This window comes from Cyclopterus lumpus, chromosome 21 (genome assembly GCF_009769545.1).
Source record: "Cyclopterus lumpus isolate fCycLum1 chromosome 21, fCycLum1.pri, whole genome shotgun sequence".
Taxonomy (NCBI): Eukaryota; Metazoa; Chordata; class Actinopteri; order Perciformes; family Cyclopteridae; genus Cyclopterus; species Cyclopterus lumpus.
The window spans coordinates 418,891-445,000 of record NC_046986.1 but is presented as its reverse complement, the minus strand read 5'-3'; the positions used below and the strand labels follow the sequence as shown (position 1 = coordinate 445,000).

Genomic DNA, 26,110 nt, shown 5'->3' with positions numbered 1-26,110 from the left:
CCACCGAATCAAAGTCCACCGAATCAAAGTCCACCGAATCAAAGTCGACCGAATCAAAGTCGACCGAATCAAAGTCCACCGAATCAAAGTCCACCGAATCAAAGTCCACCGAATCAAAGTCCACCGAATCAAAGTCCACCGAATCAAAGTCCACCGAATCAAAGTCGACCGAATCAAAGTCCACCGAATCAAAGTCCACCGAATCAAAGTCCACCGAATCAAAGTCCACCGAATCAAAGTCCACCGAATCAAAGTCGACCGAATCAAAGTCCACCGAATCAAAGTCCACCGAATCAAAGTCCACCGAATCAAAGTCCACCGAATCAAAGCCCACCGAATCAAATATTTCGTACACTGCTGAAAAGTGCCCATTTCAGAGTAAAACAGCATAACATTTAGTTATTGAAGCGTACATGTGTTCGTCTCTTTAATGTCACAGCTGATTAAGGTGGGGCTAATTTTAATTACTTTATAAACTGCTGGGTTACTTTAATGTATCATCATACGTCATAATCTATTAGTTTTTGTATTATTTGTATTAATAATATACATATGCAAAGCAACTAAACCTATCCGTTAGATGTAGCGGAGTTGAAGTATAAAGAAGCATAATATGTGAATACTCAAAGTACCTCAAGGTTGGAGAAGTACATTTATTTATTTACCACCAACGTCCCACATAATAAACTTGTCATTTGACAAGAGAGAAAAATACAATCTGTCCTTGTTTCCAATGTGACTCGTTCTTCGTGTCCTGTGGTCGATCTTTTCCAGCGATACATGATGTCATCGCCGATACGTTGAGCAAATGCCGCAGACTGATAATCATCCTGTCACCTGTGGTGAACTCCTCCTCCTCCGAGCCTTTAGGAGACGACCAGAACCAGCTGTGCTACGAGCAGAAAGTCGGCCTGTACGACGCTTTGACCCAAAACGACCTCCGAGTGATTCTGGTGGAGATCGGTGAGGACGGGCATATATATATATATATTTGTATATAAATAAGTGTAAAGAAAGCAGTAATGTCCATGAGACTCTTGCTTTGTCACACTAGAGCACAATAGGAAGCATGTGTAAAACTTTGCTCAAATCAAGATGGCCGACGTTGTGTTGTGCAGGTGGGCCGGTGGACTACAGCGTCCTGCCGGAGTCTCTGCGCTACATCAGGAGGAAGCAAGGAGCTCTGAAGTGGAAGAAAAGCTCCCTCCGAACCAACAAATTCACCAATTTGCAGTCAAACAGAAACTTCTGGAAGAATCTGCGGTACCACATGCCCCCGGTGCCCGTGGGGAGACTCCAGACTGTCGTCTAGACCGGCGGTCCCCAAACACCGGGCCGTGACCCGGTACCGGGCCGGGGACCCTTTGGTACCGGGCCGCACAGAAAGAATGAACGAACAAAATGTTTGATTGATTATCACGGTCTGAAAGATGTTTTATTTTGAAAAACACGTTACCCCAAAAACTGAAAGCAGAAATGAATAAAAAACAAAGGTGTCAGGACTTAAAATACGACTTTACTGCATTTACCATATTCTACAGCTGATTCTCACTCTGCAGAATATGGCGATAATTCAGCGTAATGGTGAGTGATTTATTTATGCATTTTATATTTGTTTTCATGCCTGTCGTATCATTTTTATTTTGTCATATTTATCCCTCCACACTTTAAAGTCCGGTCCGTGGCGCAAAGAAAAAGGTTGTTCGGTTGTTTGAGGACATTCAGACCTCTTTCCTGGCAGACGGCATCATATCTCTTATTCAATTCAATTCAGTTTATTTTGTATAGCCCAAACTCACAAATTACAAACTCCCCTCAGAGGGCTTTACAATCTGTACACATACGACATCCCTGACCTTTGACCTCACATCGGATCAGGAAAAACTCCCAAGAAAAATCGAAAAAACCCTTTCAGGGTAAAAAAAAAAATCACCGGATTTGTTTGACATAAAATTCACTGCAACAAACCAAAGAAAGAAGACCAGCAGAGGTCATGAATGTGTCCGAAAACCAGTCAAACCTAGTTACGGCTTCAGGACAGGAGACCTGGAGCAGGTTCTTGGAGGCTGCATCTGTATCTTCCACCAGTGTTGCCGTGATATCTGACACATACGTTGAGTAATCCTGGGTTCTGGAAAAGGGTTTTATCAGCCGTGTTGGAAACGCTGGTTAATGGATGAATCCAACGTTCTGGACTCTGCCCTGTTTACACGCATATGAACCAACTGGTGTTGGGGAACCTGACAAGTTGATCGACTTAACCCGTCATGTTGGTGCAGAGTCTCCTTTAAGTTCCCCAAAACCACATGAAATATCACAAATACACAAATACTACTCGAAAAAATGACCACCAAATGATCACCAAGGGACACAAAGTTACCACCAAGAGAAACCAAAATATTACTAACAGACACAAAATGACAGTAATGAAACCAAAACAACTACAATGAGACACACAAGGACCCCAAAGAGATCCATAACCAGAACATGAGGCCTTTTGCATGTCCGTGTTACCCTGGAAACCATCTACTCAGGGAAAGTCCCTGCTGGGGCTGCAAACTCTGTAAATATGCATTTGGGAATTAAAAAGTCTGTTAAACTGAGCCCACATGAAAGGGACTCAGATGATGACCCTCATGGGGTGATTCACCAGATAATGAACTCAAACTATCTCATTGACTTGAGAGATTCTATGAATCTTGCACTAACATTTCCTGTTTTCAGAGAAACGACTTTCTTATCTTCCTCATTGTATCTCAGGCATCCTGCATCTTTTACTGGTGCATTTTTTTCTTACCTCTTTTCACATTCTTTATTTTTATAAATAAATATTTATGTTACAATTTGTTTGTTTGTTTGCTGGATTGGCTATGATTGCCACCCCTTCACCAGAGACATATACGGCCTCTATACGTCCACATTACAAATATGGTCACTTCCTGTTACCTGGTTGCATAACATCCAAGATGGCGAAGGCCAAAGTGTTGAACTTGAAGCTTCAAAATCGCGGTCAACAAACCAACGGGTGACGTCATGACGACCACTTCTATACAGTCCATAGTTTTCTACACTATATTGACTGTTTTGAATATCTCCATTCAATACACCGTGATTGGTTGGTGCAAAAGCGCCGATGAAACCACCTTGTTCCAACGAAAGATATGGTACTAATATTAACAAGCCTGTGTGAACATGACAAAAACAACAATTTAGAAAGAAATATATGAATATATAGTAATTGCACACCCTCTCCTCATCCTAGTTCAGGTGTGTATTACTGTAACTTGACCAGAATACCACATCGGTCGAGGAGGTGAGGTTATTTAATCATAATCATATTTACTTTTCAATGCTCAAAATGCAACCGTATAATTATTCTAAACTCTCAAGTCGCAACTGGTGTCTGGTTTGGTTGAGGTTTATGGACAGTTTATGATTGTGGCAAAATGGTTGTGTTAGTAACACAATTGTGGTTCCACTCAAAATTAAAGAGCATTAATTCCAACCTCCGTGCTTGGACTCCACCAGTCTGGATTAAACAGAATAATGAGGTGCATATTGTCATGCAAGACGGCTCAGAATCATGTTGCACTAGCAATGAGCTGTCGTGCAAAAGCGTGTGCACGTGTGTGTGTGTGTGTGTGTGTGTGTGGGTGGAGATTGTCAGATTTAAAGAGGCGTATGTTCCTCTCGATTGGCTGCTATGACTCTTCAACCGAACGGACGTACACTCTGCTTTTATGAGAATATCCTGAAGATCTTGTGACGATGTTCACGTAGGTGGTGTTGGTGTTCTGGGCCACACCAGAGAGGAAAACATCTAAAGCCCACAACTTATCTGTATTGTCTCATAACAGACGGATTAAGAGACAATGGACCTCTGGGCACAGACAAGAAAAAGACTTCTGACTAACAGGAAATACATTGAGTTTTATAACTTATACATATCTCATTTCCTCCGCACAAAGTATTCAATGTCAACGGACCCAGTGACTTCCTCTTCGACTCAGCTTCATCATCCCTCCCCCAGCCCCTTTCTCTTGCTATATTGTTTCCTCCCTCTCTCTCTCTCTCTCTCTCTCTTCATCTCTCGCTCTTTCTTGATTACATGAACAATGGGACTCTGCATCATCTGAGCATCCGAAGACATGAGCCCCCACTCAAGAGTCTCCACTCCCCAGTTTCCACCAGCCACTGGCCTGTGTTCCATCACTCCTCCATCTATCATTCCATGACATTCTTTTCCCTCTTCGTTCCTTTACCCTCAAGATCCCTTATCGATCAGCCCTCCATCTCTTCCCTTCCATCCCTTCATCCCTAACCCTTCATTCCTTTATCCCTTACCCGCCATCCCTCCGTCCCTTTATCCCTTACCCTCCATCCCTTATCGATCAGCCCTCCATCTCTTCCCTTCCATTCCTCCATCCCTAACTCTCTATCCCTTTATCCCTTAACCTCCATCTCTTCCCTTCCATCCCTCCATCCCTTACCGGCCAGCCCCCCATCCCTAACCCTCCATCCATTTACACATATTTTGTTGTTTTACATAATGCATGTTCTTCTCTCATAAGAAATACAGTTACGTTGAATTATTATTCCTGCTGTTTATTTAAATAATAAGGTACATTTTTTTGTATTCAAATAAAACTTGAGGAAGCAAGGCTTCAGCCAGTATGTGCCATTGTTGTGTAAATACACAATGTACTGTGTGAAAGTTCAATTAAATGGAGTATTAAACTACATTATACTTTCTCTGTTCCCATAAGAACTGACGGTGGTGACCAACACCAAAAGACCAGTGTTATTATGTGAATGTGACTTGCAGGTCGCTGCCCTAAAAGAGTAAACTATTCCTGGATACCAGGCTTCCTCAACTGGAGACTCCAATGAACTAACAGCAATAACAAAACAATCCCAAATAGGGATTTCCACTTAGCAAGAAAGTAGACAGTAGACAGTAAGTGGTGTGCTATAAACTGACTCATTGAGGAGAGGACAGTCAGTGCTTTCCAACAGTTATTGGATGATGGTATAAGTGCTTCATAACAGATCATTTTCTGTTGAGGCAGAACAGGTTCAGAGCAACAGCAATTCATAAACATTTAGACACCATCAATGTAGATGTCACAACATGGCACATTTCTACTGTTAAACAGAATGGAGGGGAAGGGATGGGGGGTAATGGATGGAGGGGAAGGGATAGAGAGATCGAAGGGAAGGACATTTATCCATTATAACGTTACATTTCTACGTTATGACATTACATTTATAGGTTACTTTCCTGTTTAATAGTGCTTATAGTTAGGGCTGAATCAGGTTTGCCCTGGTCGAGCCCCTTGATATGCTGCTATAGGCTTATAGGCTGCTGGGGGATGTTTTAGGATACACTGAGCACCTATCTCCTCTTCTCTCTCTCCTTATGGATGAATTTACATCTCTCCATTGCACCTTATTAACTCTGCTTCCTCCCCGGAGTCGTTGTGACTTCACGTCTCATAGGGTCCATTGGACCTGGAGGTGTCTGATGTCTGGTGAGCCGGCCTCCCATTGGCCCTGCTGATGCCCCGCCCCCCTCCTCTCTACCTCCTTCTGTTTCATGGATTGGAGTTCCATTCATACATTGTCATATTCATGTAATGTGTTTATGTAACTCTGTAACTCTGTTCATCTGGTCACATGACATCTATTCATCTGTCCATCTGGGGAGAGGGATCCTCCTCTGTTGCTCTCCTGAAGGGTTCTTCCCTTTTTTCCCTGTCAAAGGTTATTTTTGGGGAGTTTTTCCTGATTCGATGTGAGGTCAAAGGTCAGGGATGTCGTATGTGTACAGATTGTAAAGCCCTCTGAGCGGGGTTTGTAATTTGTGATATTGGGCTATACAAAATAAACTGAATTGAATTGAATAACGTATAAATGTACGTGGCCCAGTTCAGTTCTTTTTAGGAGACCACTTGCTCTGACCAAAAACCTGAACAAATTCAACGTAGCTGTGGTTTGCAGAAGCGTACAACACCAACATATTGACTATAATCGACTGGGTTGAAGTCAAAGATGCTTCAATAGATCAGATCAAATCTCGGTAGGTTTAAAAAATTTAAAAAGCTATCCAAAACATGTTGGTTCAGTTAGAGAGAAGCATCGTTGAACAGCACATTTCCATCCATTCATGCTGAAGAGAGGACATGCAGACTATATATTGTTGAATACACGGCGGCGTACACGTTTGTTCTTGTTCTGCTACCTCACATCATGCTCAGTCACAAGCTGCTGACACATCATGTAAATGTTTATTATTTCCCATGCAAAGGAGGGTGGACAAGCCAACCCATGAATGGACTCACTGTGCCACAGTTGGCACCTCCGAGTCTTCTCATGGTCCACGTGTCACTTTCTTTATTTCCTCGGTATTCTGAATCAGACGCCCCTGTTACTACATCGAGGATATGTCCAGGAATTCTTCCAGTGAAGTCTGTGTGAGGGATATAAGTGGGAGAGGGGAGGTTGAATGTGTGTGTGTGTGTGTGTGTGTGTGCTATTTCCTTTCTCTCTGGTGATGCTGCTCACTCGATCTGCAGAGTTCAGTGATGAGCAGAGAAGATATAAAACCAAGAGGAGCAGAAGAGTGAGACACACTGCAGCTGCCAGCACACACTTTCATAAGGCAAGCACACTTTCATAAGGTAAGCACACACTTTCATAAGGTATGCACACTTTCATTCGTGTCCTCCATGTTTATTTAAAAACGACATTGAGCTGTAAAAACTATTTTGTATTTATGGTCTTGGTGAGCTTGCGGCCAGTGAACCGTTAAAGAAGACAGAACTTCACCGTATTTAATCAGTTCAATGACATTTGTTTTGTTTGCATGATGCACTTTGAAATCCATTATTCTTTAATAAAAGGAGGATGTTGGAATTCTCATATTACTAGTGGCTTTGGTAGGTTTAGTTATTTGCTGTATTTATTTCCATATTATCTACACAGGCAGTGTTTGTTTTTATGGACTGTCATCTTGTTCGTTTATTACTTAATAAAACAAGCAACATTTTAATACCAGGATTAAGGATTATTTAAGCAATGAATGACTTTTGGTTTCTTTCATGTGTTTTTTTCCAAATGCTTTTATTTTGGTTTTAACTTGGTGCAGTTTAGTTTTTTAAGTCTGTTATTTGTGTTTTTATGCGCCGCCATCTTGGATCCCCTCAGCCCCAGTTTAGCTAAACCTAACCAAGTAGTTGTGTTGCATTGTTTGTAACGTTAACTCTGTTTCAAACTGTTCCGAACTGCAACCTTTACTTGAAACGTAGTTCAGTTGAATGGGAACATCTTTCTATCGGAGACAGCGTGGACGTGCACTTATCACTATATGGTGTTTCCAAAGGACCTTTTTTAAAGTTGCTGATGTCTTCATGGTAAATTGTATTTAGTGACCAGGTTTGTGTTATCTGCAGTCTTTCCATCTTATCAGGAGAGGAAATGCATTGTGGGAGATAAGATCTGTGTCCTGCAACACTTTTTCCACTGCGTGCTCATGCAAACTGCTGCTGCTGGTCGTTTGTTCACTTTCTCCATTATGTGGATTCTTCTGTATTCATGACATTTATTGTATGTATTTCCATCTTGGGAGAGGGGTCCCTCCTCAGTTCCTTCCCCCAATAAAGGTCTTTTTTTGGGGGTGGGGGGTCCTGTAGAGGATGTTCTCTACAGTGCAGATTGTAAACAGGCAAATGTGTAAGAGTGGGCATTTCAATGAAGAAATATTAAATTGTATTGAATCTAATTCTAATCTGTAGTAGGGGTGTCGAGATATACCAGTAAAATATTAAACAATATAAACATTGATCCACATGTTGATAATATCAAGTATAATAATCTAATACAGCGCCTCTTCAATCATTTTAGTTCTAGATTCTCTCCACCTCCCTTCCCTTGTAATTCATTTTTTAAAAGAGACAAAACACACAATAAGATGACAATGAATTTCACTGAATTCTTTTGTGAAAATCATATTCTAATCTGCTTTATTTATTTATTATTTAGTTACTTCTCAGTCACTTGCTGATCTCTATGGCCTCCAACCAGAAGTTGGGTATTACATGTAATTTAGCCAGCCAGTTGCATGTCATCTGTTAATGTGGCTTAAGGGAGGTGAAATGAAAGGGAACCAACAACGCCACCCCAAGAAATACAAGTTTAACAACCCCGAGATATAGTTTGAGAATTGTTAAGGACACAGATTGATTTCTAATATTTGGCCAGAGACGTGTTTAGAAAAACAAACCAGCAGTTTATTACAGGAATCAACGAAAATAATCTAAAACAAAACAATTAAAATCCAAAACATGCAGATTTAATTTACAACGGCCAAACCATGCAGCAGGTGAACCAAGAGCTGCCACAGGGTGAGGACAGGGGCCAAAAGGGGTGGGGCGATGACAACAGGTGCTTTTATATGCTGGGGCTGATTTGGCAGGAGCCAGCCTGAGGGCTGCGTTCAAAACCCTACCGGCCTTCTCTGGGGAGCGTTCCCCACTACATTAACATGAACAATGACTAAAAAGACAAAGTACCAAGGAATCTAATCTCACATCCTGCCGCCTGTCATGGCGGCCTGATGATGGTCTGATGATGGTCTGATGGTGGTCTGATGATGGTCTGATGATGGCCTGATGATGGTCTGATGATGGTCTGATGATGGTCTGATGATGGCCTGATGATGGTCTGATGGTGGCCTGATGGTGGTCTGATGGTGGCCTGATGATGGTCTGATGATGGTCTGATGATGGTCTGATGATGGTCTGATGATGGCCTGATGATGGTCTGATGGTGGCCTGATGGTGGTCTGATGGTGGCCTGATGATGGTCTGATGATGGTCTGATGGTGGCCTGATGGGGGCCTGATGATGGTCTGATGATGGTCTGATGATGGTCTGATGATGGTCTGATGATGGTCTGATGGTGGCCTGATGGGGCCCTGATGATGGTCTGATGATGGTCTGATGATGGTCTGATGGTGGCCTGATGATGGTCTGATGATGGTCTGATGATGGCCTGATGATGGTCTGATGGGGGCCTGATGATGGCCTGATGATGGTCTGATGATGGCCTGATGATGGCCTGATGATGGTCTGATGGGGGCCTGATGATGGTCTGATGATGGTCTGATGATGGTCTGATGATGGCCTGATGATGGTCTGATGGGGGCCTGATGATGGTCTGATGATGGTCTGATGGTGGCCTGATGGGGGCCTGATGATGGTCTGATGATGGTCTGATGGTGGCCTGATGGGGGCCTGATGATGGTCTGATGATGGTCTGATGGTGGTCTGATGATGGCCTGATGGGGGCCTGATGATGGCCTGATGATGGTCTGATGGGGGCCTGATGATGGTCTGATGATGGTCTGATGGTGGCCTGATGGGGGCCTGATGATGGTCTGATGATGGTCTGATGGTGGTCTGATGGGAGCCTGATGATGGTCTGATGATGGTCTGATGGTGGTCTGATGATGGTCTGATGGTGGTCTGATGGGGGCCTGATGATGGTCTGATGGTGGCCTGATGATGGCCTGATGATGGTCTGATGGGGGCCTGATGATGGTCTGATGGGGGCCTGATGGGGCCTGATGGGGCCTGGTGGGGGCCCGATGGGTCCTGATGATGGCCTGATGGGGGCCTGATGGGGCCTGATGGGGCCTGGTGGGGGCCCGATGGGTCCTGATGATGGTCTGATGATGGCCTGATGATGGTCTGATGGGGGCCTGATGATGGTCTGATGATGGTCTGATGGTGGCCTGATGGGGGCCTGATGATGGTCTGATGATGGTCTGATGGGGGCCTGATGATGGTCTGATGGGGGCCTGATGATGGTCTGATGGGGGCCTGATGGGTCCTGATGATGGCCTGATGAGACCTGATGATGGCCTGATGGGGCCTGATGGGGCCTGGTGGGGGCCCGATGGGTCCTGATGATGGCCTGATGAGGCCTGATGATGGCCTGATGGCGGCCTGGTGGGGGCCCGATGGGTCCTGATGATGGCCTGATGAGGCCTGATGATGGCCTGATGGCGGCCTGGTGGGGGCCCGATGGGTCCTGATGATGGCCTGATGAGGCCTGATGATGGCCTGATGGCGGCCTGGTGGGGGCCCGATGGGTCCTGATGATGGCCTGATGGCCCATCCCGTCCCCTGAAGCATTTTAATGGCTGTGTGGCCTCTGATTTTCTACTCAACTTACTTCCAATCTGCCGTGATGGTTCTGTGTGGTAGAGGAAGAGGGCACTCTGAGGCTGGTACAGGAAGCAGCACTGGGGAAGGTTCATGAATATGCATCATGATAATTATTTCTCTCTCTTTCAGAAAATGAATTCCTCCCGACTTCTCCTCCTCATCGTCATGGTGATGACTCCATCTGAATGTTCAGGTAGGGAATGCATTAATGGATCTGTTAGTGGAGCCCCATGGACCCACACATCCAGTGTTTACCGTCACAGTGCTGCACATGGAGAGGAAGCTCTCTCTTCAATGGACCACTGAAACTAGAGTAGTAAATAATAATGGATAGGAGTGGTATGAATGATGAAGAGATCTATATCTCTGTATAGTTCTACAACAGTCACAATATTCAGGGGGATCCAGAATATAATGGACTTTATGTTGTGTTAAATAACACGTGGAGATATCTGACATGTTGAGCTATTTAAGCCCCTCCCCATGAGATCCGGTTGTTTAAAATAACGAGAAAGTCCAAGAAGGTAATTGAGAGAAAGTTGGATATAAGTATTTTACATTAAAAACATACATATTTTAACCAAAGCGCATGTGTGTGTGTGTGTGTGTGTGTGTGTGTGTGTGTGTGTTGAACAAGGTTTTGATTGCATAATTAAAACCTTCTCTTATTACATCCTCTTTGTCTTCGTTAAGCCTGTATTGACTGCAGGCTCGGTCTACCTGCACGTTCACATATCCAGGAATGCGCGTGTCTTTCACTTGTATCTTCATCACCATCATCATCATCATCATCATCTTCTCCCCACATGTTCAGGGTCGGCCGAGCCCCAATGCGAGGGCTTTGATGTGGAGTCGTTCTACCTTCTTGAAGGGGAGGCGTTTTATTTCGAGCCCTATGCTCTGGACAGCGGCCCTCTGGATAAAATGTTCACCTGGTTCAGAAAGAATAACAACAATAAGACTGAGAATATCACCAGCGACGAGAATGAGGACGTCCATCACCACGGCGGAGCGCTCTTCTTCCTGAACCCCCTCATTAAGGACTCTGGCTTTTACACGGCACGGTAAGGACGCTCTCTGGAATACATGACTCACACTCTGATGATGTGTTGATTGTAATCACTTCCTTTCCAGGCAACACGCCTCATCAGGACAGTGTTACGACTATTATGCCAACTTTGACGTCAGCCCTACGGTTATCAGAAGAAACCTCTACCCAGAAATAAAGAACTCTGACGTGAACAAGAGGATCCCATGTCCAGACCCGATCCAACACACATGCGCAGTGTTGAATGGAAGCTTCACCTGGAACAAGGTACCACGCGTGGTTCACACATATTCACACCAATGCCTTTTCATTGCATTCACTACAGACTGATTTAATAATAAACGGTGTGTGACTGCAGCACGAAGCAGCCATCTTGTGTTTTGAGGTCGGTGGAGTTTGTACAACTGTCCGACTTATTTGATTCCTTCTTTATTTCCCTCTTCAAATTACTGCATGTTTCGCGGCCCCTCCTGCAGGACTCCAAACTCCTTCAAGACAACCACAAAGATCACCTGTGGATTTACAACATGGCCAAAGCTGACGAGGGCATCTACACGTGCATTTGTACCTGGACGCACAACGGCAAGGAGTACAAATCGTCGGGGTCCAGGAGTCTGGAAATGGAAGGTGAGGCAGCATTTTCAGCTTTTTATTTACTATTACTGAAGATTCATGGCAGTTTAAAAAGTTGTATTGCATTGGCCAACATATTAATTGACAGCTGTATATATATATATATATATATATATATATATATACAGTATATATATATATATATACAGTATATATATATATATATACATATATACATATATACGCACATATATATATATATATATATATATATATATATATATTTATAGTCTCTGATGACAATAATAGTTATTCAAATCTATTGTGAGGATAAAAATGAACATCTGATTCAGCTTCTTCTAATTCGTGATTGGGAAATTAAAAGATTACGTTCGATCAAACACAAATGTTCTGCAGGATCAGTTATTCTGTGCTTTTATTTACGTACGCACTGTTCAATTAGAGGACAGAATATCTGTCAAACATATAACTTGTTGGTTGTAAAAAAGGTTTATCAAATGTACCGCTGACTGTAATTTATTTGAATTTAAATTCCTGTACCTCATGTCCACTTGCAATTCCCCGCTGGTAAAGAAAGACAAATGTTGAAAAACCCATTCATCAAGTCATTCATCGCTGAGAAAAGGGAAGAAAATCCATGAGGACGAGCCCTCGATCTATGAAGAACATCTCCCATGAGGAGAAGGTGTGTGGATGACGACTCCACTGCCCCTCCCCACCTCCCTTAGAATCTGTCCCACCCTCACCTGTCTAAGTACAGAGATAATACATACAAACCTTTTTTAATTGCTGCTGCCATGTCACAAAGACATGAGCTACACACCAAACATGTGTGTTGTTTTATTTGGGAGGCTTTCTGGAGCCATAACGAAACCCGAGGGCCAAATGAACTTCATGTGTCTGCCCCTTTAATAGTGTACCTCTGAAGTATTGTATTACAAATTTAAATGTTCTGCAAAAACTCATGAACAACAAACATGAATCACGCTGGAATTTGCACTACAATCTGCACAACTGTTATTTCTGTAAGTCAGTCCCCTCTTCCTTTTGTATTAGTTTAGTTTGTATAGATGGAAATCAAAGAAAACCACAACCTCAACAAATGTAATGTACAATGTGTCTTTGTATACATATATAAAGCTTTCAAACTCAAATCTGTTTTTTTAACTCTACATCCCTTCCTTAAATCTCCTTTCTACAAAGTATCTATTTCATATCAACTCATTGCACACTATGCAACGCTATGCTATAAACTAAGCTGGTTTATTGCTGATGTCATCAATACTCAACATTCACGTTCCGTTTAGTACAAAACAACAAGTTGTTTATTGGGTTAAAAGCTCAGCAGTTGATCATCAGGTGATAATAATTATGAATCACCACTGGCTGCTCTCAGTTGCCACTGAAATGAGCTCCACTGCTAAAAGCTGCTTATTTGAGTGAGGAGGCCCTGTAGTTATTTAACCTTTTAAGCCCCAAGCTATTTTCTAGGTTTCTGCTCGAAATATCATACCCAAACTAAAAAGGGTGTATCTCTGCAACCACAAAGGCTATTTGAATAATGTTGGTGTTATAATAAAGGCAACACATGTGGGCTTCTGTTCAGATGTGTACATATTAGTATATATGTTACTGGTTAAGAGTAAATAAAGATGAAAGACAGCAAAAGTTGAATTTCCAGGTTTGCCTAGAAAAAAAAGCACTTTCAGGATGATTATCTCTTTGAAAGATGCACAGAAACATTAGAGCACATCAGAGATCATAGAACAATATGGGATCAGTCTCTCTGCAAAGTTTGACTTTGAAAAAGTAAAGCAGAACAAAGTTAGAGGTTTTAGTACAGATTAATTAGGCGAAATGGGCATTTGGGCAATTTGAATTTTCTCATGTACCAAACCATATATTTCACTTTTATATTACTTATGGTGTTCAATACATCAAATATAGCAGTCTTTGTTGATTAGAAGAAGAAAAATGATTTTTTTCAAAGACAATTCCAAAGAGAAGCAACATTTGTGACTGCAAGCACTAAATCGATTCATGTTGCTGTGTTCTTTGGCTCATATCTCAAAGATGCTTTGGTGCAGAAGGATTTGGAAAAGACATTTAGAATCTGTGTGGAGTCCTCTTGCTTTGTGCTATCTGTCTTTTTCTGATAGCACCGAGCTACGGGTTGCTAGTTCCGGAAACATGCTGAGTGGTCTGACTCTAAATCTGCGTCCAATTGGGCGCCATGGGGCTCAAAAGAATGGCAGTCAAAGATCCACTCGTACGTGCACTGGCAGTCCAGTCACAGGAAAAAACTACATAATGTAAGAAAGTCGCAAAAGGTTGGCTCTGTTAAGATACAGTTATGTCTTCACGTTGTTTCATTACCAGGTTACGTTGTTGGATTGTTAGGTTACGTTTTCGGGTTACGTTGTCAGGGTTACGTTGTTGCGTTGTTGCCTCAAACTTCCCACTCATTTGGTATAATGCGTTTCTGAAAATGTGACGACATATATTCATAAAACATTTCTTGGATCAGAAAGTTTGAAATTCAAAGTATCGAGTACAATTCATCCGATCAGGAAAAACTCCCCAAAATAACCTTTGACAGGGAAAAAAGGGAAGAAACCTTCAGGAGAGCAACAGAGGAGGATCCCTCTCCCGGATGGACAGATGAATAGATGTCATGTGACCAGATGAACAGAGTTACAGAGTTACATAAACACATTACATGAATATGACAATGTATGAATGGAACTCCAATCCATGAAACAGAAGGAGGTAGAGAGGAGGGGGCGGGGCATCAGCAGGGCCAACACGGGAGGCCGGCTCACCAGCATCAGACACCTCCAGGTCCAATGGACCCTATGAGACGTGAAGTCACAACGACTCCGGGGAGGAAGCAGAGTTAATAAGGTGCAATGGAGAGATGTAAATTCATCCATAAGGAGAGAGAGAAGAGGAGATAGGTGCTCAGTGTATCCTAAAACATCCCCCAGCAGCCTATAAGCCTATAGCAGCATATCAAGGGGCTGGACCAGGGCAAACCTGATTCAGCCCTAACTATAAGCACTATTAAAGAGGAAAGTCTTAAGTCTATTCTTGAATGAGGTGACTGTGTCTGCCTCCCGGACTGAAAGTGGAAGCTGGTTCCATAAAAGAGGAGCTTGATAACTGAAGGCTCTGGCTCCCATCCTACTTTTTAGGACTCTAGGAACCACAAGTAGCCCCGCATTTAGTGAGCAGCTCTCTAGTGGGGCAATATGGTACTACAAGCTCCTTAAGATATGATGGTGCATCACCAATCAAGGCTTTGTAGGTGAGGAGAAGAATTTTAAATGTGATTCTTGATTTTAAAGGGAGCCAGTGCAGAGCAGCTAATACAGGAGTCATGTGATCTCTTTTCTTAGTTTTTGTGAGTACACGAGCTGCAGCATTCTGGATCAACTGGAGGGATTTAAGAGACTTATTAGAGCAGCCTGATAATAAGGAGTTGCAGTAATCTAGTCTGGAAGTAACAAACGCGTGAACCAGCTTTTCTGAATCTTTTTGAGACAAGATGTGCCCGATTTTTGAAATGTTACGTAGATGATAAAATGCAATCCTTGAGATTTGCTTAACGTGGAGTTAAAGGACAAGTCTCGGTCAAAGATAACTAGAGCTTCTTTACAGTGGTGTTGGATGCCAGGGCAATGCCATCTACAGAAACCACATCACCAGATAATTGATCTCTGAGGTGTTCAGGGCCAGTAAAATAACTTCAGTTTTGTCTGAGTTTAACATCAGGAAGTTGGAGGTCATCCATGTTTTTGTGTCTTTAAGACATTCTAGTACAATGCCAACATTTTTCTGGGGGCCGGATTTGTACACAATACAACCAAAGTGTTAATTTTAAATTAACACTTAGTGCACACATTAGGAATAACTTTATTTTTATTTGTAATTGTAGACTGGTTCAGAGTAGTCAGGGTTCCGTTGTCAGGGTTCCATTGTCAGGTTCCTTTGTCAGGTTCTGTGGTCAGGATTCCGTGGTCAGGTTCCGTTGTCAGGTTTTGTTGTCAGGTTTTGTTGTCAGGGTTCTGTTGTCAGGTTCCGTTTTCAGGGTTATGTTGTCAGGGTTCCGTTGTCAGGTTCCGTTGTTAGGGTTCCGTTGTCAGGTTGCGTTGTCAGGTTCCGTTTTCAGGGTTATGTTGTTAGGTTATGTTGTCAGGTTCCGTTTTCAGGGTTATGTTGTCAGGGTTCCGTTGTCAGGTTCCGTTTTCAGGGTTATGTTGTTAGGTTATGTTGTCAGGTTCCGTTTTCAGGGTTATGTTGTCAGGTTCCGTTGTCAGGTTCCGTTTTCAGGGTTATGTTGTCAGGTTCCGTTGTCAGGTTCTGTTTTCAGGGTTATGTTGTCAGGTTCCGTAGTTGCGTTGCGTTGTTGCGTTGCGTTGTTGCGTTGCGTTGTTGCCTCAAACTTCCCACTCATTTGGTATAATGCGTTTCTGAAAATGTGGCAACATATATTCATAAAACATTTCTTGGATCAGAAAATTTGAAATTCAAAGTATCTAGTACAATGCCAGCATTTATTTGTACACAATACAACCAAGTGTTCATTTTGTACACTTATTATCCATCCATCCATCCATTATCACCCGCTTATCCGGGGTCGGGTCGCGGTGGCAGCAGGTTCAGCAGGCCGACCCAGGCTTCCCTCTCACCCGCAGCACTTTCCAGCTCATTCTGGGGGATCCCGAGGTGTTCCAAGGCCAGCCGGGAGATAGAATCCCTCCAGCGTGTCCTCGGTCTTCCCCGGGGCCTCCTACCAGTTGGACGTGCCCGGAAAAACCTCTAATGGGAGGCGTCCAGGAGGCATCCTGACTAGATGAACCACCTCAGCTGACTCCTTTGGACACGAAGGAGCAGCGACTCGACTCCGAGCTCCCCCCAGATGTCCGAGCTCCTTACCCTATCTCTAAGGCTGAGCCCGGCCACCCTACGGAGGAAGCTCATTTCGGCCGCTTGTATCCGAGATCTCGTTCTTTCGGTCACAACCCAGAGTTCGTGACCATAGGTGAGGGTTGGAACGTAGACCGACCAGTAAATGGAGAGCTTTGCCTTCCGGCTCAGCTCCTCTTCACCAAGACGGACCGGTACAGCGCCTGTTTTACTGCTGCAGCCGCACCGATCCGCCTGTCGATCTCCCGCTCCACCTTACCCTCACTCGTGAACAAGACCCCGAGATACTTGAACTCCTTCGCTTGGGGTAGGCAGTTTGCCCCCACCTGGAGGGAGCAATCCGCCGGTTTCCAGCAGAGCACCATGGCCTCAGATTTGGAGATGCTAACTCTCATCCCTGCCGCTTCGCACTCGGCTGCAAAACGTCCCAATGAATGCTGGAGGTCACGGCCCGAGGAGGCAAACAGGACCACATCATCCGCAAACAGCAGAGAGGCGATCCCGAGACTCCCGAACCGGATCCTCTCCGCCCCCTGGCTGCGCCTAGATATCCTGTCCATGAAGGTCACGAACAGGACCGGTGATAAAGGGCAGCCCTGGCGGAGGCCAACACCCACCGGGAACGTGTCTGACTTACTACCGAGGAGACAAACACAGCTCCTACTGCAGGCGTTATTATAATATATCAAATATTATTATTATAAGTCAGTTTGGACATTAGGAATAACTTCATTTGTTATTTGTAATCGTTGACTGATTCAGAGTTCAAGATTGTTCTTTCACGTCCAACACTAAGAATGCCTGGCACATGTTTCACAGCAGTCTGTCTGGATCTCATAACAAACGGCCAATGCTCTCTCCAAAGTAAACCTTTGTTGCATTAACACCCAGAATGCAACATTTCACAAACAACAGCTGACCAAATCTCATTGCCGTTTCTTGTTTCTGCAGATCTCAATGTTCACCGAGACGTGATGATCCTCGCTCCAGCCAACAAGGAGTATTTTGCAGAGGAAGGTATGAAAAGAATTCACCCAACATGAAACTTACATGTTATTGATTATTGTTGCTTTTCAGTGAATTGGTTGAATTGTGCTGTATTTCTGTTGATTCCCAGAAGAATTGTTGGTACTTGGGTAACCAATAGAAATCCTTTAAGAGTTAATTAAGAAAGTCATCTTTAAATCTTTCATCATCACCGGACTTTCATTTCTTCATGCTGAAATCTTACTGTATATTATACATTCAATATTGTAGTATATTTATTCATCTGCAAACAAAGCAGGTGGCAATAACTTAAGATGAGATATTAAAACATACTTAGTGTAACCGTGTAGTTAATATACAAATTGTGATTTGCAATTAAAAATAAAAGCTCATTTTGTTGGTTGATGGCACAATATTTATTTGCTGTATTTCAATATAAACATTGAAATGTTGGTAAATACCTTAAAGGTTTTACAAATACAGGATTTAGAAAAGTCACTTCAGAATTTGTCCAGTTTAAAGAATAACTAGTAATTAGTAAAAAAACTAATTACTAGTTATTCTTTAAACTGGACAAATTCGGAAGTGACTTTTCTTAATTCTGTATTTGTGATTAATTTCCAGGCGCTGGCCTCCAGCTGACCTGCTCCGTGTTCTGTGGGACCAACGTGAAATCTAAATGTAAAGCCAGCTGGCGCGTCGACGCCGTCGCTCCCTATTGGCTCGCTGGATACAATGAAACCATGGAAACGTGAGCTCGACATCTGCGCCAATTCACCATCAAATAAACGACTCAACATGTGACCGTTATCACTTCTATCTATAATAATAATATATATTTATTTATTCAGCAGGTAGTGTTTAGCATCTTTGTTTAGTGTGTTAGCATTTTAATATTTAAGTTAGTATTTGCTAATTAGACCTTTTGCCTATGGACCAGTCTCCCTGACCACCTGAGGGCAACACAGACACTGGACTCTTTAAGACCTTTTGCCTATGGACCAGTCTCCCTGACCACCTGAGGGCAACACAGACACTGGACTCTTTAAGACCTTTTGCCTATGGACCAGTCTCCCTGACCACCTGAGGGCAGCACAGACCCTGGACTCTTTAAGACCTTTTGCCTATGGACCAGTCTCCCTGACCACCTAAGGGCAACACAGACCCTGGACTCTTTAAGACCTTTTGCTTATGGACCAGTCTCCCTGACCACCTGAGGGCAGCACAGACCCTGGACTCTTTAAGACCTTTTGCTTATGGACCAGTCTCCCTGACCACCTGAGGGCAACACAGACCCTGGACTCTTTAATACCTTTTGCTTATGGACCAGTCTCCCTGACCACCTAAGGGCAACACAGACCCTGGACTCTTTAAGACCTTTTGCTTATGGACCAGTCTCCCTGACCACCTAAGGGCAACACAGACCCTGACTCTTTAAGACCTTTTGCTTATGGACCAGTCTCCCTGACCACCTGAGGGCAGCACAGACACTGGACTCTTTAAGACCTTTTGCCTATGGACCAGTCTCCCTGACCACCTAAGGGCAACACAGACCCTGGACTCTTTAAGACCTTTTGCCTATGGACCAGTCTCCCTGACCACCTAAGGGCAACACAGACCCTGGACTCTTTAAGACCTTTTGCTTATGGACCAGTCTCCCTGACCACATAAGGGCAACACAGACCCTGGACTCTTTAAGACCTTTTGCTTATGGACCAGTCTCCCTGACCACCTAAGGGCAACACAGACCCTGGACTCTTTAAGACCTTTTGCTTATGGACCAGTCTCCCTGACCACCTGAGGGCAGCACAGACCCTGGACTCTTTAAGACTGGCCTGAAAACCTTTTTATTCAGGAAGGCGTTTATGACTTTGAGTTGAGTTTTATGACTTGCAACTATTCCTTTTTTTATTATAGTTAGTTTTAACTATGTACTGACTCTGTGGCACTCTGATATTATTGAATGAAGAGTGCCTTACAAATAGAATGCATTATTTATTATTATTGGCTTTCTGTTTTATATGACAGCATTTTTAATAATTACGTGTTATCTTTTTATGTGGTTATTTCCCCCTGTTTTGTATTAGATTACTTACCTATCCACATTTTACTTACTTATATGAATATATACATCTATGTACTTATATGGCAAAAGTGCCATAAAAGTACAATTATTGTTATTATTACTTTCCCCCAATTTTTCAACTGGTCCAGTGTTGTTAAAGTGGACAACCAATCCTCTAGGATCCATAAACGTTCGTACAACAGCATTCCCTTGCTCTGGTTGGCTTCAATGAATCACTTCAGTCTCTTTAGTCCATGATGATCTTTTCTTGAATGGACCAAACTCTTCTCTTGGTCAGAGTCAACCTGAGACCTTCAAGCACCACCATCTCCACTGCAATCCTGACCATCGACAAAGTGTCCGCTCAGGATTTCAAAGCTACATTTGAATGCAGAGGCCAGGGCATGTACAAGCTGGAGTCTGTCTCTTTAAATCTGAAGCGGAGAGGTCAGTGATGAGTATGACGATATCAGACTTTGGCCTCACGGGGAATTCTTGTTCATTGAAAAGAGTAGTTTTTGTGATACGGACATTGCGTTTGTTTTCCAGAAACAATAGTCCCACTGTTCGTTGGAGGAGTGTGTGTGTTGATTTTCTGTGTGTTCGCCGCCATGCTGGTCAAGTGCTTCGCAATCGAACTCGTTCTCTTCTTCAGACCCTGCTTCCCATTCAGTTGTTGCGATAAAGGTAAGGAAGATAGACACTTTGGAAGAGACCTGTCAATCACCTTGTAGCCCCGCCCCTAAAGCATCCCCTGCTTTATGGTCTGTTTTACTCTAAATAAACATAATTTACTAAATGAACATCACGCTGTATTGAAGAAGACTTGAAACTAGAGATTGAGACCAAAAACTAATGTTTACAATGTTTACTGAGGGAATAAATCAAGAGAAGTAGAGTCATTTATATAGACTTCTATACAACCAGAGGAGTCGCCCCCTGGTGGTCAGGAGAGAGAATGCAGCTTTAACACATGAAGCATAGACTTCTATACAACCAGAGGAGTCGCCCCCTTGTGGTCAGGAGAGAGAATGAAGTTTAACACATGAAGCATAGACTTCTATACAACCAGAGGAGTCGCCCCCTGGTGGTCAGGAGAGAGAATGCAGCTTTAACACATGAAGCGTAGACTTCTATACAACCAGAGGAGTCGCCCTCTGGTGGTCAGGAGAGAGAATGCAGCTTTAACACATGAAGCGTAGACTTCTATACAACCAGAGGAGTCACCCCCTGGTGGTCAGGAGAGAGAATGCAGCTTTAACACATGAAGCATAGACTTCTATACAACCAGAGGAGTCGCCCCCTGGTGGTCAGGAGAGAGAATGCAGCTTTAACACATGAAGCATAGACTTCTATACAACCAGAGGAGTCGCCCCCTGGTGGTCAGGAGAGAGAATGCAGCTTTAACACATGAAGCATAGACTTCTATACAACCAGAGGAGTCGCCCCCTGGTGGTCAAGAGAGAGATCACCGCACTGAAACTTAAGAAACAAGGAACGATTCAGATGCTGTTCACCTGGTGTTAGCCTTTTGCTTATTATTGCTCTAATATATGAATATCTTTGCATGTTTGATTGCAGTGCGCTGAGCTGTCTAGGCCACCGTACTCCCCTTTTTTTGCACAAAAGATCCACATTTGTATGCATGTCAGACTTTCTTTCATACTGCACCACTTAGAGGACAAGTTTGGGCATGTTGAGTTCCTTTCTTCTATCAGTAGAATAAAGAATAAATTCAATGAACTTCCCACCAGGCTGCACTCTTTCAACCCCACCGATCTTTGCTGAAGTAAAACAACCTGACAGGCATAATAAGCACCAACTGGGTGACCATGAGTCAGACGGATTGTCTAACCAGAGAGGAATTGTTTGTGAGACATCCTTGTTCCTGTGTTGGCGACCGCTCCTTAAAAAGCTTGAACTCATATTTAGGTTCACGTCGGCCGTGGAGGGCCAGGCTGTGTTATGTCATAATGATCTCATGCAAACTAAATACATTGGTTTATAAAAGACAGCTTCTTGAATGTGTCTGTATTTCCCAGATGGGAGGCTGTTTGACGCCTACGTGGTCTACCAAATGCAGAGCCCGGACAAGGTCACAGAGGACACGCTCGGTCACTTTGTAGCCAAGATCTTGCCCTCCGTCCTCGAGGACAAGTGCGGATATCGACTCTTCATCCACGGGAGGGACGACGTACCCGGGGAAGGTGGTCATTTAATGCATTCTTTTGCTGTTGTTTTTGAGACAAATACGGATAAACCCACAGGAAAGGTCAACATGAAAACACCACTATCCCATACAGGCTAACTTACTCACTTTCACACCAGTACTTTGTCTGCCCCGCAGATCGCCTGGAGCTGGTGGAGGACCGCATGAAGCAGAGCAGGAGGCTGATGGTCATCCTCACCCCTGGTTCAGGATCAGAGTCAGAGAGCTCAGACCAGCATTCCGTCTCACCCCAAAACCCAGAGATAGGAGGGTTTGACTGGCAGGTAGGAGTCCGATCGCAGGTAGTCATTACATCTTATTTTGGCTGCAACGTGTGGCAGTTTTTAATGAAAGTTAAGTTCCCTTTTAAACTTTGTAAAGTGATAAACATCAAGGTACCAAGTCTGAGTCTGGGAATCAGACCCACAGTCTTTTGCTGCATGCTGTCCCCTCTTTCCTTATCACTGTCACTTCAAGTTTTAAATAAAAGGCAAACAACATAAAATCTGGCTGTTTTCACTCACACTCTTGAGCCAGGACTTTAATGTCCTGTGTCAATCCAGATGTTAAACCCACAAGTTGCCAAACAGGCTAAAACTCTTGAAATAAGATGAAATAATAACAACATTGATCAAAGGTATAATTAAACAATGATCAGAATATAACTGCCACAAAAACTAGTTGTTGCAGCTTCTCCAGGGAACAATATATATCCAACTAAAACATCCAGGAGTTAAAATATAAATGTCTTGATCATTTTCCAGGTGGGGCTCCACCACGTGCTGCTGCAGAGAGAAATGAGTGTGATTCTGATCCAGCTGGGGGATCAGGGCCCACAAGGATACACACACCTTCCCGCCGGCCTACAGCATCTGATTCTCAAGAATGCCCCCATCAGGTGGCCCGAGGGCTCACGGGGCGCCGGCACCAGGAACTCACGCTTCTGGAAGAGAGTGAGATACCTGATGCCGGCCACACCTGCAAAAAGATGTCCACAATCTGCTGTTATTTGAAGCCCTGGTTGATTTACTGGCCTTTCTGGAATGATATGTAGCATGTGCAATTAAAGGAGCCAGACACTCCAGTTATGTTTACTTTTTAAATTATGCTAATACAGTCATTTATTTACTCTAGGTTAAAGAAAGTGTGGGGAAAAATAAAATAAACCAAATTAAACATCTAAACATCTGGCAAAACGTTTTATAAAGATGCAGTAGCTACAGGGATGCACATACTACAGAGATAGACAACCTAGATACAAGACCTTAAGAGATACAAGACCTTTAGAGACACAAGACCTTAAGAGGTACAAGACCTACAGAGATGCACAACCTTAAACAATGCAAGACCTATGGAGAAACAAGACCTTTAGAGATGCAGAATGTACACATATGCAGGACCTTCAGAGATGCAAGTCCTCCAGATATACAATACATTTAGAGATGCAGGACCTACAGAGATGCAATACATACAGAGATACAAGACCTTTAGAGATGCAGAATGTACACATATGCAGGACCTTTAGAGATGCAGGACCTACAGAGATGCAATACATACAGAGATACAAGACCTTTAGAGATGCAGAACGTACACATATGCAGGACCTTCAGAGATGCAAGACCTACAGATATACAAAACCTTTCGAGATGCAGTACTTACAGAAATGCAGGACCTTTAGAGATGCAAGACATACAGAAATACAAGACCTTTAGAGATGCAGAACGTACACATATGCAGGACCTTCAGAGATGCAAGACCTACAGATATACAAAACCTTTAGAGATGCAGAATGTACACATATGCAGGACCTTTAGAGATGCAGGACCTACAGAGATGCAATACATACAGAGATACAAGACCTTTAGAGATGCAGAACGTACACATATGCAGGACCTTCAGAGATGCAAGACCTACAGATATACAAAACCTTTCGAGATGCAGGACTTACAGAAATGCAGGACCTTTAGAGATGCAAGACATACAGAGATACCAGACCTTTAGAGATGCAGGATTTACAGAGATGCAGGACCTAAAGAGATACAATACATACAGAAATACAAGACATTTAGAGATGCAGGACCTACAGAGATGCAGGACCTACATATATACAAGACCTTTAGAGATGCAGGACCTACAGAGATGCAATGCTTACAGATATGCAAGACCTTTAGAGATGCAGGACCTACAGAGATGCAATGCTTATAGATATACAAGACCTTTAGAGATGCAGGACCTACAGAGATGCAATGCTTACAGATATGCAAGACCTTTAGAGATGCAGGACCTACAGAGATGCAATGTTTACAGATATGCAAGACCTTTAGAGATGCAGGACCTACAGAGATGCAATGCTTACAGATATACAAGACCTTTAGAGATGCAGGACCTACAGAGATGCAATACATACAGAGATACAAGACCTTTAGAGATGCAGGACCTACAGAGATGCAATACATACAGATATACAAGACCTTTAGAGATGCAGAACCTACAGAGATGCAATACATACAGATATACAAGACCTTTAGAGATGCAGAACCTACAGAGATGCAATGCTTATAGATATACAAGACCTTTAGAGATGCAGGACCTACAGAGATGCAATACATACAGATATACAAGACCTTTAGAGATGCAGAACCTACAGAGATGCAATGCTTACAGATATACAAGACCTTTAGAGATGCAGGACCTACAGAGATGCAATACATACAGATATACAAGACCTTTAGAGATGCAGGACCTACAGAGATGCAATACATACAGATATACAAGACCTTTAGAGATGCAGGACCTACAGAGATGCAATGCTTATAGATATACAAGACCTTTAGAGATGCAGGACCTACAGAGATGCAGAAGCTGCAGATTTCTGACTGAATGTAGACTTTATTCATATTCTGATACCGTTTGTGTTTTTAAAATGTACTCTTTTGTTATGAACTTTTTAAATTTAGTATTGTGATTGGATGTCATTGGACTAGTAGCAGTTTCTTTGTATCTGTTGTAAACGTTTGTTTTTTTCCAACATTAAAATTAGGAATTATTAATAAAATAAATGCCACAAATGTTGCTCATGGCTTATTGTTTGTCGTCCTTATTGTTATTGTAATATGATGTAGATTATAGTTGTTTTCACATAAAAAGTATAAAGTACGTTTGGGGGAATAAACTCAAATCTATTATTATTGAAGAATTTGCTGAACTTAACAATTGTGGCAACATTTATCCAGTAGAGGGAGACATATCTATAACCCCATAAGTAAGGTGTTTTAGTTTTGAATCAGTGGTCATGTGACAGAGCATTTATTTGTGTTTTTATTCAGGCTGAGAAGATATGAGAAGTGAGCCCCTTATTGTGCCATATATCTTTCATAAGTGGCAACATCTGCATTATATTTTACAGTTATATCTTCAATGCAAATCATAACATCAAATAAGAGACGCTAAGATCAAGTAAGATAAGTGAATATGAAATGCCTCCATTGCTGTTCCTCCTGTCTCCTGCGTTGGCCCTGCTGATGCACCCCCGACATAAGAGTGTGTAAATGTGTCAGCAGAAGTAGCACGCGCCCTCTGAAAAGAAAGGAGGGGTGGATGTCCACACACACACACACACACACACACACACACACACACACACACACACACACACACACACACACACACACACACACACACACACACACACAGGGGGAGGGCACAGGTGGAAACAATCAGGAGCGAGGCAGCCAATCAGACCAGAGGGGAAACACACAGGGGGAGGAACAAGTTGCCTGAAACAAGAGGAGAGTTGACTTTCACAATAAAACAGGAAATCACGAGACAACATGGACACAAGACACACAACTGATTAATTTAACATCACAGTTTCCTGGACATGACAGATTATCCCTCAAAACACATCATGTTGATTATTCTCATCATCGACTAATCTGCAGATTATTTTTCAAGGAACAATCCACTAATTGTTTGCTCTGTAAAAATTAAGAAATTGTGTTTTATCCGTTCGTAACCCAAAGATATTTCACTTCATTGGGAAATAAATC

At 43.0% G+C, this 26,110-nt stretch overlaps 2 protein-coding genes across 6 annotated transcripts in view; both read left to right on the top strand.

Annotated features, from left to right (window-relative positions):
* Window positions 1–2,843, top strand: part of LOC117750860 (interleukin-1 receptor-like 2) — a 20,321-nt gene extending 17,478 nt beyond the window's left edge. For all 4 annotated transcript variants that reach the window (XM_034562273.1, XM_034562272.1, XM_034562270.1 and 1 more), the window contains exons 11-12: window positions 775–963; window positions 1,119–2,843. In XM_034562273.1, the coding sequence (XP_034418164.1) occupies window positions 775–963; window positions 1,119–1,312 (383 nt within the window). In that variant the 3' untranslated portion in view covers window positions 1,313–2,843. The remainder of the gene's footprint in view (window positions 1–774; window positions 964–1,118) is intronic.
* A 3,676-nt stretch (window positions 2,844–6,519) lies between these two features.
* On the top strand, window positions 6,520–25,141 carry il1rl1 (interleukin 1 receptor-like 1). 2 transcript variants are annotated; one of them, XM_034562552.1, is made up of 12 exons: window positions 6,520–6,680; window positions 10,359–10,422; window positions 11,044–11,293; window positions 11,364–11,544; window positions 11,754–11,904; window positions 17,752–17,817; window positions 18,412–18,538; window positions 20,151–20,299; window positions 20,402–20,539; window positions 21,895–22,059; window positions 22,200–22,345; window positions 22,826–25,141. In XM_034562552.1, the coding sequence occupies exons 2-12, from the start codon at window positions 10,362–10,364 to the stop codon at window positions 23,072–23,074; spliced, it is 1,683 nt and encodes a 560-aa protein (XP_034418443.1). In that variant the 5' UTR covers window positions 6,520–6,680; window positions 10,359–10,361; the 3' UTR covers window positions 23,075–25,141. The 2 variants fall into 2 exon arrangements, with proteins under 2 accessions (XP_034418443.1, XP_034418441.1); XM_034562550.1 differs by lacking the exon at window positions 6,520–6,680 and having other exon boundaries at window positions 10,182–10,422.
* The last annotated feature ends 969 nt before the right edge of the window (window positions 25,142–26,110 follow it).

Excerpts from the sequence above, each read along its gene's own strand:
- il1rl1 (XM_034562550.1), top strand. The coding sequence starts at position 10,320 with ATGAATATGCATCATGATAATTATTTCTCTCTCTTTCAGAAAATGAAT. Across the intron at positions 20,540-21,894 it reads ATTCAGTTGTTGCGATAAAG|ATGGGAGGCTGTTTGACGCC; the intron begins GTAAGGAAGATA and ends TGTATTTCCCAG. Across the intron at positions 22,060-22,199 it reads GGACGACGTACCCGGGGAAG|ATCGCCTGGAGCTGGTGGAG; the intron begins GTGGTCATTTAA and ends TCTGCCCCGCAG.